Source organism: Lagopus leucura, unplaced genomic scaffold (genome assembly GCF_019238085.1).
Source record: "Lagopus leucura isolate 7727_CA_CO unplaced genomic scaffold, USGS_WTPT01 Super-Scaffold_100022, whole genome shotgun sequence".
Taxonomy (NCBI): domain Eukaryota; kingdom Metazoa; phylum Chordata; class Aves; order Galliformes; family Phasianidae; genus Lagopus; species Lagopus leucura.
This window is the reverse complement of record NW_024962275.1, coordinates 5,206,504-5,222,567: the sequence shown is the minus strand read 5'-3', so window position 1 is coordinate 5,222,567 and position 16,064 is coordinate 5,206,504. Positions and strand designations below refer to the sequence as shown.

The 16,064-nt window shown below is 44.0% G+C and overlaps 1 protein-coding gene across 10 annotated transcripts in view; it reads left to right on the top strand.

Moving 5' to 3' along the window:
• Positions 1-694: 694 nt before the first annotated feature.
• Positions 695-16,064, top strand: part of SPTAN1 (spectrin alpha, non-erythrocytic 1) — a 46,101-nt gene continuing 30,731 nt past the window's right edge. For 7 of the 10 annotated variants that reach the window (XM_042878990.1, XM_042878989.1, XM_042878983.1 and 4 more), the window contains exons 1-10: positions 3,240-3,290; positions 8,416-8,655; positions 9,212-9,337; positions 10,858-10,998; positions 12,101-12,247; positions 12,664-12,797; positions 13,502-13,646; positions 13,745-13,899; positions 15,145-15,280; positions 15,795-15,896. In XM_042878990.1, the coding sequence (XP_042734924.1) occupies positions 3,258-3,290; positions 8,416-8,655; positions 9,212-9,337; positions 10,858-10,998; positions 12,101-12,247; positions 12,664-12,797; positions 13,502-13,646; positions 13,745-13,899; positions 15,145-15,280; positions 15,795-15,896 (1,359 nt within the window). In that variant the 5' untranslated portion in view covers positions 3,240-3,257. Of the gene's footprint in view, positions 759-2,121; positions 2,220-3,239; positions 3,291-8,415; positions 8,656-9,211; positions 9,338-10,857; positions 10,999-12,100; positions 12,248-12,663; positions 12,798-13,501; positions 13,647-13,744; positions 13,900-15,144; positions 15,281-15,794; positions 15,897-16,064 lie in introns of those variants that run through there. The other 3 variants (XM_042878987.1, XM_042878988.1, XM_042878991.1) reach the window with 3 other exon arrangements.

Here is a 16,064-nt window from a genome sequence, read left to right as displayed (position 1 = left end):
AAACCTGAGAGATTTGGCTGCACCTTTCTCACACGTCTATTTCAAACATTCATACTAAGGGCTCATTCTCCTTTGGATTTATGCTTTTAAAAACTGATGGCTCGTGCCAGGCAGGGAGCCTGAGCTGTGCCGCCCTTGTCAGCTTTGGACATCAGAACGCCAGACTCCTTCATCGTTCGGATCTTCAATAACGCAGAGCTGCTGAGGCTGCTTTGACTTCATTGATTATAGCTGTGAAATCTGCAACGGATCTTCTGCCTCTGCAGCAGCTCTGCGCCTCAGGAGCAGAAGATGGCCCCAGCGGGGGCTGAAAAGGCGGCAGATACCCCCATCGCCGCCGTGCTGCGTTGGTAATTTAAATAATTTTCGATGCTGCCCCGTCTCGTTTTTTTTAATGTTATTTTAATGCTCACAGAAGAGCCAGAGAGCGAACCACCCCCTCCCGCCCTCAACCCGCCCTTTCTCTCAGGCATCCCGCCACGCCCCTCGGCTCTTTCCGGACCCACTCGGCACTTTCCGGAACGCTTCGGCTCTCTCCGCATGCGCCCTCTCTCTGCTCTGCTGCGCTCGGATGGGTGGGGCCCTCCCTTCCCCCGCCGGTTTTTTCCGAACCCCTTCGGCACTTTCCGCCACTCGGGAGCCCGTTCTGCGGCGCTGACGTCATCGCCTGCCGCTGTATAAAAGGCAGCGCCGGCGGCGCACCGTGTCCGTAGCGGAGGGGCGGCGGGCGCGGAGCCGGTGGACTGCGCGCAGAGCCGGTGAGGCGGCGGGCTGAGGCGGGCGGGCGTCATCCTCCGCCCCATTCCGGGCGCGCGGAGCCCGCTCCGCCGCTGCGGGGACAGGTGTACGCTCCCCACAGCCGCGGGGGAGGCCTCAGAGCGCCGTCCCTGAGGGGCTCTCAGCGCTTGCCGTGTCCGGAGGGGGGAGGGGGGCATAAAGCATAAAGGGCGGGCGGGCGGGGAGCGGCCGGCGGCAGGAATTCCATTCAGCGCCCCGGGGAGGGGATGGGACGGGCGGCGGTGACAGGCGGCCCCGCGAGCAGCAATGGCTTCCGCAGCGCCCGCCAAGGTCAGCGGCTGATGGGAGCGCGGGGCCGTCAGCAATGTGCGGGAATTGCGGCTTCCATCATCGCAGGGCCGCGTTCGTCCCTTGGTAGCCCTCAGATGCGTCTTTGTGTTAAAAAAGGAAAAGAAAAAAAAAATAGAAAATTAGTTTTTTTTTTTTTTTTTTTTTTTTTTCCTCCTCTATTAGGGAAGAACGAATTCCAGCCTTTCTGTGGTTAGAGCTTCGGTAGATGAGGGCTGTACACGAGAAGCTGAGGGTAGCACTGTGCGTTCCAGGGCAGCTCCCTGCTGGGTGTGGGGGTGGATGGCAGGGATGGATGGATGGATGGACAGACAGCAGTGTGTCTGCCCTGCCATTGCATTGGGTACGTGTGTTCTGAGCAGCAGTTGTCTGGAGATGGCAAATGAGCACATCAGAGAAGGAAAAAAAAAAAAAAAGCAACAACAACAACAACAAAAGAGCCCAACCTGCCTGAAATGCTTCTGTATCTTTCTGGAAAAGAAAAAAATATCTGTTTTCTTCTGGCATTGTGTTAGGAGTGAAGTGCCAGAAGATTCCAAAGGCTGTGTTCTCTGAATGGCCTTGCTCACAGGCTCCATTTTTTATTTTTTTTCCAAAGCAATGATTAAATTGCCACATACGTCTCTTTTTCTTGCCTTTAAACGCACCTAACAATGGTTTGTGGTTGTTTGTGCCAAACAAGTTATAAATAATGAACAAAAGGTTGGAAATAGGGCGCGCTCTGCTGCATTGCGTGCGGGGTCTGTGAGTGCAGCAGTGGAATTGCTGGCACCAAGCGAGCAGGTTACCTTGTTTGCATCAAGGCCTTTATTTCTGTCACTGCTGGGAGAGGAGAAACTACATCTGAATGCACTGGGTTGAAATAGAATTTTTAAAATCAGATCTAGGAGTGATGCTTTCTTGATGTCCATGGCGGATGAACTTGGACAAATGTATCTGTAATATTTTTAATTAAAAGTAATAATAGTAACAAGAATATCAGAAGGTGAAAGCTGTCTTTTTTAAGCCCTCTTTGCGTGTTTTTCTCCTGCACAGGAGGAGGAAGGCAGGAGGAGCCTTGCATCTCCTACGACAGGGTGGTATCACGGTGTGAAATCCCTGTTTCTCAACCATTACACATATAGCTCATCCCGGTAACTTCATGCAAATAGCTCAGTGTCACTGTTGCCTTGTTTTTACCCACATCATGTATTTATGGCACACGGTTGTGTTCTTCATAAATACATTGCTTTCTGGGGGGAAATGGATCGCTCCCCTTGTGTTGGAAGAAGTGGTACGAATTCCTCCCTGTTCTCTACTGCATGTTAATGTAGTGTGGGAGTCTGTTTTTTCCATTTGTCCCTGGAGTGTAGGCAGCAGAAAAATGGGGTGGAGCAGACTGCAGATGCTGTTGGTGGGGATTGCCAAGCATAGCCCGGTGATATTGCTGATCAAACGGGTGGCACCCTGCCTTCCCTGCTGCAACCGATCCATGGTCAGCTATGCAGATGCCACGGGAGATATGCAGTGGCTTCAGCAAGCAGAAAGACAGCAAACTGCACTTGTCCGTGAACTGCTTCAGGAACTGCAGTGTACTTGGGGAAAATGTAGAGCCAGGGGCAGCAGGACAGCTTTCAGCTGGAAATTTATTGGATTAGATATACTTAACAGCTATGTAATGAGCCATCTCAAAAAATATCTCCTGCTGCAACTGTCCTTTTGGATTTTTTAACTATAGCAATTGGAAGTAAACATCTTTGGAGATATTTGAAACCTCCTCGTTGCATTTGTGCTCTGAAATTAAGCCACCCCATTTGATTACTGTGTCGCGAGAAGCTTCATTTGCCAAGTCCAGATAACTTCCTTTAGTGTCTGTTTTGACCTTCAGATTATGGTAGGGCTTGGTTTGTTTCAGTTAACTGGAAAGGTTAGCACTGACCACATTAACTCTTCCTGCTGGTGTTCGTAACATGTTTGCATGGGGGGTTCTGTTGCCTGCAGTCACTTGTGGAACGATAACACCGAACTGCTGTGTGTGGCAAAGAACCAAAGGGGCAGCGTGGGGTGTGTGCTGTGATGGAGTTTGTGTGTTAGAAAAAGAAACAAGAGAACGAAGCCATGTCCTTGCACTCGTAGTGAGCTGAATGTTATCTCGATCTCCCCCTCCCTTTTAGACTCTGCATTCTTCCATCATGTTGTCATCGTTTCGTAAAGTCAAAGTCCAGGTATTGCTACGTAATGCATGTGGTGCTGTCACCATACTTGCCTGCCTTTATTGCAGTGACCTATTTGTAACAAAATCCCACTGATTTGAGAGTTTGTATGACATAGCAAATGCTTTATTTGCTATATTATATACTTCACTGTTCATTCTGGTCTGGCTTTCCCCTAATACTTTGAGTTTCCCAATTTCTGCGATGCATGATGTGTGAACACTTTAGAGTTCAGTATAATCAGCTGTTGGTGTGGATTAATTTCCTAAGAGCTTCTTGTTTTAGAGAATTCTTGTGCAGTGTCTTTTTAAGCTATCTAAAAGTCAGTGATGGTAAGATTTACATCACAGCACATCATACATTTGAAGTCAGCTTTGGTTCATAACCCACGCACTGTGCTCTCGCTGTTCATCTGTGCCATTTTCAGTTTGGAGATGGCAAAACAACAGGGGCCAAACTTCTCCTGGGTGTCACAGCAGCCAGGTTCTATTTGGAAATGAGTCAGGTGAATGTCTGTGCTGGAATTAGCATTATAATGAAAAGATGACAGGAATGGAGCATGCTGGGTGAGTTATGTAACATCCCATTACCTGTAGCCCTGCGGTTCTGCAGTGCGGTCGGGGTGCTGTGTTGGAGCAGGGCTGCGCTGACACCAAAAGCAGAGCGACCCAGTTATGCATCAAGGCACCAAACTCAGACCCTGTTAAGCAGCTTCACCAGTTTAGCTGCGGAATGAAAATGTTAACATGCCTGAAAATGAGCAGGTGTTTAATTGCCATACAGGTTTTGAAACATGGATGGCTGTGCACAAGCCCTCATCAGCCCGCATCGGTGCATTTGCAGCCTGCTTTAGTTCTAGCACAAAAGAAACCTTTTTTTGTGTCCCTGCAATGCCAACTTAACTCTGGGGGCACATTAGGACATTACTTGTGCTGCATTTGGTCTGTGTGATCCTACAGCACTACACTGCAGCTCCAGCATATTGGGTTTTTGTGCTGCAGCACCTGCCTCACTGTGTCTTGACTCTGTGGTCCTTGGCTGACCCGTGATGGTAACCAGGAGCACTGGGACGCAGGGTTCTGCTGTGTTCTTCCCTTGGCACTTCTGTATTTTCTAGATTTAAATTAATAGCAAGCTAAATGACTGTGCTTTAATTATCCCTTGTTAGCATTTAAAATCTGCAGCATGGTGTGTATGATGGATACCCTCGGTTACTTCTGAGGCACGCACACTGCAGCATTCCCCTGGCAGCAGCAGCCAGGGTGGTTGCTTTGCTTTGAGAAAGCCATTGGTGATTGGATCCCATGGGAAGCAGTGATGATGTCCCCATGGCTCAGGGCCACGTTGCCTGAGTGTGACACTGAGCACAGAACTGTGTGGTGCTGCTGCTGGGGTCACCGGTGCTGAAGGCGTGCAGCACATCAGGGCTTGTGACAGCAGTCATTATTTTACTACATCTCAAGATAGTGATCTTTATATAGTGATATCTGATTGCTTTTCAGGTAGAGTGGTTTACTTCTTTCAGCTTTGTGTAATTGTTTGGACAAAGCTGCCAAAATCTACTGTGCAGCACTCAGCGTAGTTTGCACTGGAGTTTTTAAATCCCTGAGACCACATTTAGGTCAGGAAAACGCTGACCTCTGCCATGCCTGCCCAGCCAGCATCACTGTTGTTCCCACTGAGCCCACCTCGCTGCCTCCCACACCCCAGCACTATTGCTGACATCGTCACTGTGCACTGCAGCAGCCATAGCTGTCCGTGGCTGTGTGTCAGCACCCAGTGTGCATAACGGGGCAGGCTGGTTATTTTGGCCTGAAGGAGGAGAGCAATAACTTCAGTTGTTTTTTCTTGTGTGGTTGTTTTTCTGGTCTTAAACCTGCTTGTGCTTTTTTTATTATTATTTTTTTTTTTTTTGAACACCACTGCAGCAGTGCGGCGTGACGGAGCATTTTGGGTTGCCCTTTAGCTAGCCATCAGCCAATTAGTGACTTTCCAAGTGCAGTCTCACAGGACAAATTCAGAGCAGCAGATACTCTTGGAGGAGCAGGTTCAGAGCCGCCTCCTGCAGCCATTCAGTGCAGCATGAGGAGCACGCTGCACCCCCAGCACGGCCTCCTGCAGCATGGCCCCATGCAGCTTATCAGCCTGTGCAGGCAGTGCAGGGTGGAGCTGCTGTCCCCCAGGAGGCTGGGGGGGGGGAAGGGGGGTGTCAGATCACTGTGGGATGAGCTGTGCTTCTCACAGAGCTTCCCTTCAGCCCATCTGCTGCTGGGCGTGCGGAGGTGTGCTGGAGGGGGAGGTAGAGCCTCCATAAAACCCCAGCATGGTTTGGGTTGGAAAAACCTTCAGGATCGTCTGGTTCCAGCTCCTGCTGTGGGCACAGCTCCCCACTGCCCCATCCATGGCCTTGGGCAGCTCCAGGGTACCCACACCTCTGGGCTGCAGCGCCAGGGTCTCACTGCCCTCAGAGTGAACAATTTCCTCCAAACATCTAACCCTACCCATATGTAGTTAAAAGTCATTGCTGCTTGTCCTGTCACTACACCCCCCCCACATTCCCTGCAGGCCCCAGTTAGGCACTGTAAGGTCTCCTTGGAGCCTTCTCTGGGCTGAAATGCAGATGGTGCACTGAACCAAAAAGCCTTGGAACCACCTCACAGAGTCCCTTGGCACTGAGGTGCTGTTCTGCAGCATCCATGACTTCAGAGCACAGAGTTCCCCAGTGACTGCTGATCGCATTCTGGCACCATCTCGCCTTGCTGACGTCAGCTATCTGCTGCAGGAAAGAACAGTCTATTATTGCTAGAGCAAAGCACTTTTTTTACAATGGACTGGCTCGACTTGCTGTGTTATAAAGGGAGCCTTTCTTTTGATGGATTCCAGCAAAAAGAGGAGCCAGATTGCATAGCTGGTGTGCTGAGAGGCAAACCAGCCACTGGCCTAAATCACAGGGGGGCTTCATTTATTTAAATGGAAAATAATTTAGTGATCTAACTAACTTCGTCAATTTAATATTTTAATAATTATTTAATAAAATAATGATTTAAAGTAATTTGAGATCATTGGCACTGCGGAGGTACTTCTCATACTGATATGTAAGCTGACAGTTGATCTGGTGACTGTGTGGGGTTCTGAAACATAATGAAGATTCCTTTTTGTTTTTCCTGGTGATGCCCAAATCCAGAGCAAGGAGCAGTCCATTAGGGTTAGGCTGACTGCCCCTTTGTCATTGCTGAGCAGAATTCAGTTTAAAAAAAGGAAAAAAGTAGAAAAAAGAAAGAGTTGTTGGAGTTACTACACAATGTAGCAGCACGGGGAAGGAAATCATTGCTAAAAACTTCCTGTGATTTTTCTGGCTTGCTCCCTGGAGTTGAAAGACAGTCTGAAGCAGCCCTTCACACAGCTGTCCTCTGCAGGAGATGCCCCATAGCTGGCCTCCAGCTATATTTGGGGTTTGATCTTTTAAAGCTCGAATATCCCAATCTAGTGGAGCTTTTGGTCTCCCTGGGCTTCGTTCCTGCCATTCGGCCCACACAGCCGCTTTGTTCCACAACCCTCTTGGCAGCAGAACAGCCAGGCCTGGAAGAGAGAGTGGAGCTGAACTTTCCTTCCTTCCTTCCTTGAACCACTGCAGTGCAGCTGAGCTCAGAGTTGGCCAGGTATCAACAGCTGCTGTGACGCAGCAGTGCTGGGCAGGGGGCTCTGCCCACCTCATCCTTTCACATGGCCCCACTGCGAGTGCTTGGAAACCACACAGCAAACAGCCATGCAGATGGTGTTCCAACGTGGCCAGTTTTTCATGTCATTATGCAAGATATGCATCTAGTTAAAGCATGCAGCTAGCTGGTGCCTAAGTAACTTTATTTTGTGTTTAACAACATATTTCAGAGATTGCCTGTGTCTTTTCATGCAGTTTTACACTTTCTCTTCCACTTTTTATTTTGTAGGATTGAGGGGAGGTACGTTTAGTTTACAGTGCTTACATGTATTTATAATAAAAGCATTGACCAAGCTGTACACGTAAGCACCTGTACATCCAGACATTAATTGCATAATTGCTCAAGCACTGATTATTTGTTGCAACAACTGCTTGATGTGCATAGCAAGTTGTCAAAAGAGCACGTAAGTACCCAAACTTTTTGACAGTGATGGTACTTCTTAATGTGTCACACTTCTGTTGTAATGCACAGGTTCCTTACTGAAAATCCAGGTGCTTTCTGAAAGTTTAGGAACTGAAAAGTTAAAGTGATCCCCATGTTGATCGAAATTAGATAAAACAATGATCAGGATTTTTGGAGGTCTGCAGTAACAATAACAGCTTTCAGCAGATGAAATGATATGTAAGGATCTCCAGTTGAAGAGAGAGAGTTGGTTATACAAACTACTCCTTGAATTCCTTCTCTGTTTGTGACATCAGATCTGTGGAACGGAGCCTGAGCCTCTGGGTTGGCTTTTGCAGATGTGTGTGGGGTTGGCAGGGTGGGTTTATGGCTGCTTGACTGTCTGAGAGAGCAGAGTGGCTGTGTCACACACACGTGTGTGTATCAATATATGCATGTACAGTCCATGTAAGTGTGTGTCTGTATGCATGTGGATGTACTTATGTGGGCTCGTTAGCTGTTCTTTAAGGAACAGAAATATCATTACTGAAGCTACGTACTCAGATATGTACTCAGTATTTTAACTAAGGTTTCATGTTGTCCAGGAAAATCTGATGTTTATGTATCTACACGTGAATACATGTGTGTATGCACACATATATGCATAAGTGCACACAAACATGTTTCTGAAGCACCCTTTTACAATCTGTATTTCATGCTTGCATGGTGAGCTGTGGGTGGCATGGCCTTCGTACTGCTGGGCAGGCAGTGGTAGCCATAGCTTTCCAAGACAAGCAGGTGTTTAATGCTGTTGTAAATGCTCTTTTTCCATGATATCCTGCTACACGTTCCTATTTATTTATGTTCTGTGTACATACCTACATACATTTACTGTAAGTAAACCACGTTTGAGTTTAAAAGAAAGAAATAACATCAATGACCAGCAAACAAAAACCAGGTTCTTCTTTCACAGATCTCTCCATACCTTTGTTTTATAATACAAACAAAACGTTAACTGAGTGGTTTTTGGCTTTCAGAAAATGGATCCAAGTGGGGTAAAAGTGTTGGAAACAGCAGAAGATATCCAAGAACGGCGCCAGCAGGTTTTGGACCGTTACCACCGCTTCAAGGAACTGTCTTCTCTGAGGCGCCAAAAACTCGAAGATTCCTATCGCTTCCAGTTCTTCCAGCGCGATGCAGACGAGCTCGAAAAATGGATCCAAGAGAAACTCCAGATAGCATCTGATGAAAATTACAAAGACCCAAGCAATTTACAGGCAAGTCCTACTGCTATCCTGTGGCATTGTACTGTTAATATTAGGATGTTCCAAGTCAGTTGGAGTAGGAACAGATGCATAAGAGTAGCGTGAGAGTGGTGAACAAAAGGTGGATGCAAATACATGCAGCCTTGGAAAGTGCTCTCCAAGAGCAATGGGTCTTTGCTGACATGACTGGAATATTTCTGATAGTAGATTATATACTAAATCAATACAGAAAAACTTAGTGCAGTGTGCTGTACAACCAGCTTGGGTTAATCCTAGAATCAGCTCGGTGAATAAACGCTATAAAAGATGGCTGAAGAAAACAAACTTGTGCGGGAGATGGATTTTCAGATGTTAGAACTCTCAGATGTGTGAGAGCAAACACAGCAGTGACATACCTAAACTGTTGTATCTACTCACAAAGCACGGTACAACTGTGACTTCAACTGTGCTATTGTATTGTTTGCTTTCAGTGCGAAATAGCAAAAAATAAGTGAAAAATCCTGATGCAGGGATTTGTAGAGAGCTGTGCACCAAATCTCAGCTACGTTCTTTGATGTTTTGCTTGCAGGGGAAGCTGCAGAAGCACCAGGCCTTTGAAGCTGAGGTGCAGGCCAATTCAGGGGCTATCGTTAAGCTGGATGAGACTGGAAATCAGATGATCAATGAAGGCCATTTTGCATCTGAAACCATAAGAGTGAGTTTGAAAACTTTTTTCTTCTTACAGACTTTTTCTAGGACAGTTTTAGTAGGTTATGTGCATAACTCTGTATTCCAGAACACATTTTAAAATTCTATAAATACTCTGAGTGAAATCACAAGAGGATTTCTATATGGAATGTTTACAGACTTTAAGCACCAAGCTCATAGATCTGCTTCATAAGTGAACTTTCTACCCACAGAGTTCAGGAACTTAGCCTGGAAAATCTCCAGTAATTCCAGTATGTGTTGAAAGTCACAAGGCAAATGATGAATGATGCTTATGATTCTTCCCAAAAAGGCTCAGCATCAAGAAGCGGCCGAATTCACAAGACCAGATGTTAGGGATATTAACCACTGCATTTGTTTGCTTAAGTAGAACATTATAACTTGCTCATTGAGTGACCTTAAATAATGATGTTTCTTAGCTGTGCTGCTCAGTGTGAATTCTCACTTGTGTTGTGCTTGGAGTGACAACTTGTTTTCTAATGGTTCAGTCTTTCACGCCGTACAGGACTGCACAGCGCCCCATAGTAACAGCCACCCAAGTTGGGTCCCACATACGAGTAGGTGAAACTCCTGGCTGTGCAGTGCCACTTCTTTTTGCCATGTCTTCTGTCTTCCTTGCTTGACAGTTTGCATTATCCTTTGGGGCAGCAGTAGAAAATTGAGTAGTGTGAGCTTTCTCTTCCCTTGAAACCTACCTGAGTGAATTTTCTGAAAGGATTAAAGAAGTATCCACCCATGCTGGGTGTTCAAAAGCTTCTCTAGCATGACTTTCAAGTTTCACATCTAGATGAGCAAAGCCTTATAGGTGATGGGTGGAGCAGATACTTTCCTGTTTTGCAAGCTGTGTGCCTGTGTGGGAGTGTGGTTTTTCTTCTAATTGTCTATAAAATTTACAGTAGCTCCCAAATGTCTTGAAAGGCAGAATGCAGCCACAGAGGCTCAACATTAAAGCTAGTAACTGCTCCTGGCATTTAAGTATTGTAATACTTAACAGTGTTGGCTACATATATTAACTGAGTGCTGCTAGGACAAACAGTGAAAATACTGTGAAGTGGCACAAATTTGACTTGAAACAAAGCATGTGGTCTCAAATAAAAATGTATTCCAAAATGAGAACAAGATTTGCATCTTGGGAGTTGACTTAATTTTAAAAGATTGGAACATCAGTGCTTTGCTGGAGTTTTTGGGTCTGACTTCACAGTGCTGTAGAATTTAGATCCAATTATGTCTCAAAATGCTTACTTCACTTCTATGAATATAACTGTATGATGGTTTCAATAATTAATAAGTGTTTAAATATTCAGTTAAGTAATTTCTAATTTTATATTGTCATTTTATATCACTTAAATTAATTAGTGGAGGTGAAGATTTCATGAGGTCCTTTCACTCTCTGTCTAGTAAGATTTAGGAGCATGACACATTGGAAAAAGCCTCATCCTAAGGACAGGAAGGGAACACATTTGTTCTTGTCTGATATGGGATTTTAATGTCAGCATCCTGTTGTTCCAGACTCGTCTGCAGGAGCTGCACCGACTATGGGAGTTACTGCTGGAAAAAATGAGAGAGAAGGGAGTGAAGCTGCTGCAAGCACAGAAGCTGGTGCAGTTTTTACGGGAGTGTGAAGATGTCATGGACTGGATCAATGACAAGGTACATTATTACCTGTGTTCACTGTGTTCTTCTTGGGAAATTAGATTTATCTGTGTGGAAATTTCCATCTTTGTATAGTAGCTGGAGTCCAGGTAGCCCAAGAGAACTTCTAAAGGCATTTCATTTTACTGGTACATTTTATTTAGGTCACTGGTGTTGTATGAGCAGTAGGTATGCAACCACTCTTCTTCCTTTTGCAGCCACAAAAAATGGGAACTAGAGTACGGGGAAGCCTGCATGTTGGAGAGCATGGCTAGATGTAATCAACCCTGGGCTTCACTCTAGGAAGAACTTCGTATTTTTCATAGAAATCAAATTCGGATTTCTTGTAGGGGAAATCTACTACATAAAAGCAAATTTTTGTTATAAATGTTCAAAGTGGTTTGTTAGGGAAAGTGGCCAGCCTAACCAGCAAGCTGTGTGTACAGAATTACATACATAAGTACTTAAGATGGCAGTATTTTCAGGTGCACGCTGTAAGGACACTTGTTGCAAGAGAGCTGTTGGCTTTGAATTCTGTGAACTCTGAGGAAAGAGACCACAAACCACAATCTCAAGGAAAGCCACAAAATGATCATCTGGGTTTTCACAATGATAGCTTTTGGTTTTGTGTCACTGCGGGTTCAAACTCTAAACCCTGCATAACTGTTACAGAACATGGCAGTGCACTTCTCAGAAATAGGTCTTGTATCAGAAGACTACAGCAAAATGCATAAGTAACTGAAAAACATAAGTTTCAGACCCTGCATGGCCAATTATTTTCTTGTTACAAAAACACGTTTTTTCCAAGCATATTTTGTTTCAGTATTTTAGATGGCTGCAGCATTGGTCATCACACACAGAACAGTGAGCCTAAGATAATGGAATTGATTTAATGACTTGAAAATTGAACAAAAACAAAGATGAAAAAACAATCCTCATAGTGACCTAGGATGTTTTTTGTAATTGTGGACAGGTGTTGGGTGGGAGAGGTTCATGTTTTGAAGTAAGAAAGTTTGTAGTTTAAAACCTGATTAGTCCAGTTTGCTTCCTGGTTTTTGGTAGTGACTTCTCCTAGGTTATACTGAAATATACTTTTTTTTTTTTTTTTTTTTTGTGCTAGGAAGCAATAGTGACCTCAGAAGAGCTTGGACAGGACTTAGAGCATGTTGAGGTTTTGCAGAAGAAATTTGAAGAGTTCCAAACAGATCTGGCAGCTCATGAGGAAAGAGTGAATGAAGTGAACCAGTTCGCTGGCAAACTTATCCAGGTAAACATTCATGTATGTTGAATATCTCTCCTGGCTGGTGTGATATAACAGCAGCATTTTGTCTGCAATGCTCCCTACCCTTTCCCCATCCCTGCAGTTTGGTAGGAGATTTGTATCATTTACTGCACATGTGTTTAGATTCCTGGCTATTTGAATGGCTGAACAGGGCAGGATGTGTTGTGTTCTAGAATGTAATATATTGTTTACTGGCCTCTTCCTGTTGACTAAATAGTTCATAGAGAGACTGCTGCATGAGTATTCAGTTTTTACACAGTGACACTTCAGGAAAACTGCTGAACCGAGAGATGATTTGGAAAGTACAGTGACTGTAAATTGATTTCTTGGAAAACAGTGGTTTTTCAATTGATAGAATAGAACATCAATAGAAAATGGCTTTTTTTTCCTTTGCTTACTAGGAACAGCACCCCGAGGAGGAACTTATAAAGTCCAAACAGGATGAAGTAAATGCAAGCTGGCAGCGTCTTAAGGGGCTTGCCCAGCAGAGGCAAGGAAAACTCTTTGGGGCAGCTGAAGTTCAGCGCTTCAACAGGTATGATCCTGGTTGGATCCTGGCTGGATCTGCTGAAGTGATGTCATATCTCTATATAGATGTCTGATGATCCTTTTAGCTACGCACGGTATTGTGAGAAGGGCTACCATCTGGTTTTGTTTTGCTCTTCCTTGTGGCTGAGGAACTTGCTCAGAGGGGATTCTGAAAACAGTCATTCTGTTCTAAGTTTCAACACCTGGAAGTTCTGTTCATTCTTTTGCTTGGCAGTTCTCCCAGTCTTTACTCTGAGAGCTTTGCCCTGTTCAATCCTACGTGAGCCTTTAAAGAGGTTGTTTTTCTTTGTTGTTGTTGCTGGCTAGATGTCAGTCCAGTTGTTCAGGGCAGGAAGGGGGTTGGGTGGGTGTCTTTGAGCAGTGTCTTTCTATCTTATCTGCTGCTTATTATTTTGAGGTTTTTATAATGAAATTGGAGAGGGGTCTAGGGTAGAAAAGTGACTGGTAGTTTCCATTTGGTGACACCATCTGAAGAATGGCTTGCCAGCGCACTCAAATGCTTTTGGGGATTAAAAAAATGTATACACATCTTTTCAGGTGCCTTTGGCTTGTTAGTTTATTATTATCATCAGCTGCAGTGTTTATATAAGAGTTTGCAATGCAGGTATGTCTGTAATAAGTGAAAACATCCTGCTTTCTTCCCCTTTCATTAAAAGATTTACTACTTTCAATTTGTGCTTTGTTTTGAAGGGATGTGGATGAAACTATCAGCTGGATTAAGGAGAAAGGGCAGTTGATGGCCTCAGATGACTTTGGCAGAGACTTGGCCAGCGTGCAAGCTTTACTGCGTAAGCATGAAGGCCTGGAAAGAGATCTTGCAGCTTTGGAGGATAAGGTACTTGTATGAGATGCGTTTTACCTCCTACATAAACTAGGTAACCTGTTTTTAAAAGGCCAGGAGCTTATTCAGTGTTTGTGACTGTCTGGGTTTAGGTTAAGGCCCTTTGTGCAGAAGCTGACCGTTTGCAGCAGTCTCACCCAATAAATGCTTCTCAAATTCAAGTGAAACGCGAGGAACTGATTGCCAACTGGGAGCAGATCCGAACTCTGGCAGCAGAGAGGCATGCTCGCCTTAATGACTCCTACAGGTAGGAGAATTGAATTGCTAGAATGGATTTTTTCCTTTCTTCCATGTTCAAATTTGATATAAGACTGTGTGAAATAGAAGAAAGGGAGGCTGTTCCCAAAAGTTTGGGATGATGCTGGTGTTTTCAGTAGTAGTCTTAGTCACCAGATGATACTTTACATCAGCTTCTTATAAAAAGACCTATTTATATAAATACTTTAAAGTTCTTGGTGATTCTCTGAATACACAACAGTTGTGAAGACACCTTGAATTTTTAGGACAAGTTCACTTTTTATTGATGTCTGCGTTTGAAAATGCTATCTGACTGTGTTCTGTTGTTTTTTAATATGCTTATTATAAACCTGTTCACTGTGGAGTCTTTGTGATTTTGTTAAGAGTTAAGGTATGGTGTATTGTTGGGTGCACTGTCCCAGAGTAAAAGAAGTATTACTCTCATCTGCGACAGTTGCCTTCTTGCTGTGGGGTTTGTTTTCGTCCATACTTGTTTCTGTACCTGCGTGGTTCTCTGTGAAAACTAAACTTTTAGATCACTATTAAGAAGCTGTGCTGATAAGAAACTTAGCCTAACGTGGTGGTTAGTTTGTCTTTTCTGGTGTTGTGTTTCTGCTGTTCATTCCCTCACATTGTGTATGTCTTCACCACCATAAATCTCGCACCAAGTAATCATTCTTACTTTGCCTTTACTGGCATATTCTCTTCATTTTAAAAGGGAAACAGAAACTGATTTTTTTTCCTGATAAGTGTTAAACATGTGCCAAAGGCAATAACTGTAAGAACGTGCTGAAAGTCATCTGAGAATTTATTTGTTCTAAGGCTGAGGCATGTGCAGTTGAAACTTTGTCAGCTCTTCCCCCCACACACACTGGTGTGGCTGTGACAGAAGCATTGCCCTGGGCTGTCTTGAGAACTTGTGCTTTGAGAACTGTCTTTGGTTTCTGTTGTCTTGAACGTATAGACTTGTAGCTAAGAATATTCCTTTTACTATCGATATAAATTGTGTGAAAAACATATGTTGGAGAAGCAGTAAAAGGTTTCTGCTTCTTAAACTTAGTGTTTTTCTAATTTTAAACGACTCTTTTAGATAGAAAACTTAATTATTTAACATTCTAATTGCATTTTGGTATTGTATTGTCTTGTTTTCATCCAAGGAACTGCTTTCGTGTTTGTAACCTTTACCTTTGGTTTAAGGATTGAGAAAATATGCAAGCAAATGATTCCCAAACGTTTTCTCTCTTGTTTTCATAAGGTTGCAGCGCTTTCTTGCAGATTTCCGGGATCTCACCAGCTGGGTAACTGAGATGAAGGCTCTGATAAATGCTGATGAGCTTGCCAATGATGTGGCTGGAGCAGAAGCCCTTCTAGACAGACATCAGGAACATAAGGTATAATGGCTCGCCAAGTCCAGTCAGCAGCTTTCTAAGACTGAATTGTGTCTGACACAGTCTCTGAGTCAGCCAATGTCGTGCCACTGGCATCCTTGCATTGTACAACATGGTTCACTGTTCTTATTTGAGGATCTTGATTGCAGGTAGATACACTGATAACTATTTAAAAGTGCTTATGATAATATTTTATCAAAAATATTTAGACCTGATAGCAATCAGTTGGATAACAACTGTTTTAATTCTCCATCATGAGGAATTGCTCTACCTAATAATGCAGCTTGAAACACCAACCCTTAGTTTCTGTTTAACATATGAATTTATACTTTCCTCATTTGCAGTATAAGGTGATGCATTTGAATCTAGTTTTCTTGTTTGGCATGATGTATCTAAATGCCTCAATGATAAGCTTTAAACTCTCCAGGCTGTTACATCTCTTATTTCAATAGCAGTATTTTGACACTCTGTTGTAAGCTATACTGTGGGAAATAACTTTTTCACTTCCATTTCATAGGGAGAAATTGATGCTCACGAGGATAGCTTCAAATCTGCTGATGAGTCCGGGCAGGCTTTGCTTGCAGCTGGGCACTATGCTTCTGATGAAGTTAAAGAAAAGGTAAGTTGGGCAACTTGAGAGCAACTCCTGCAAGAATTATGTTTTTTTCCTTTTGTGTCCCTTAATTTAGAAGTTCTTAAGATTTTAAGCTGCAAAGTATCATCTTAACAGGTTACAGAGCTTTTAAGACTGACAATTTCTGTTCAGGCTTCCATCCTGATTTTACAT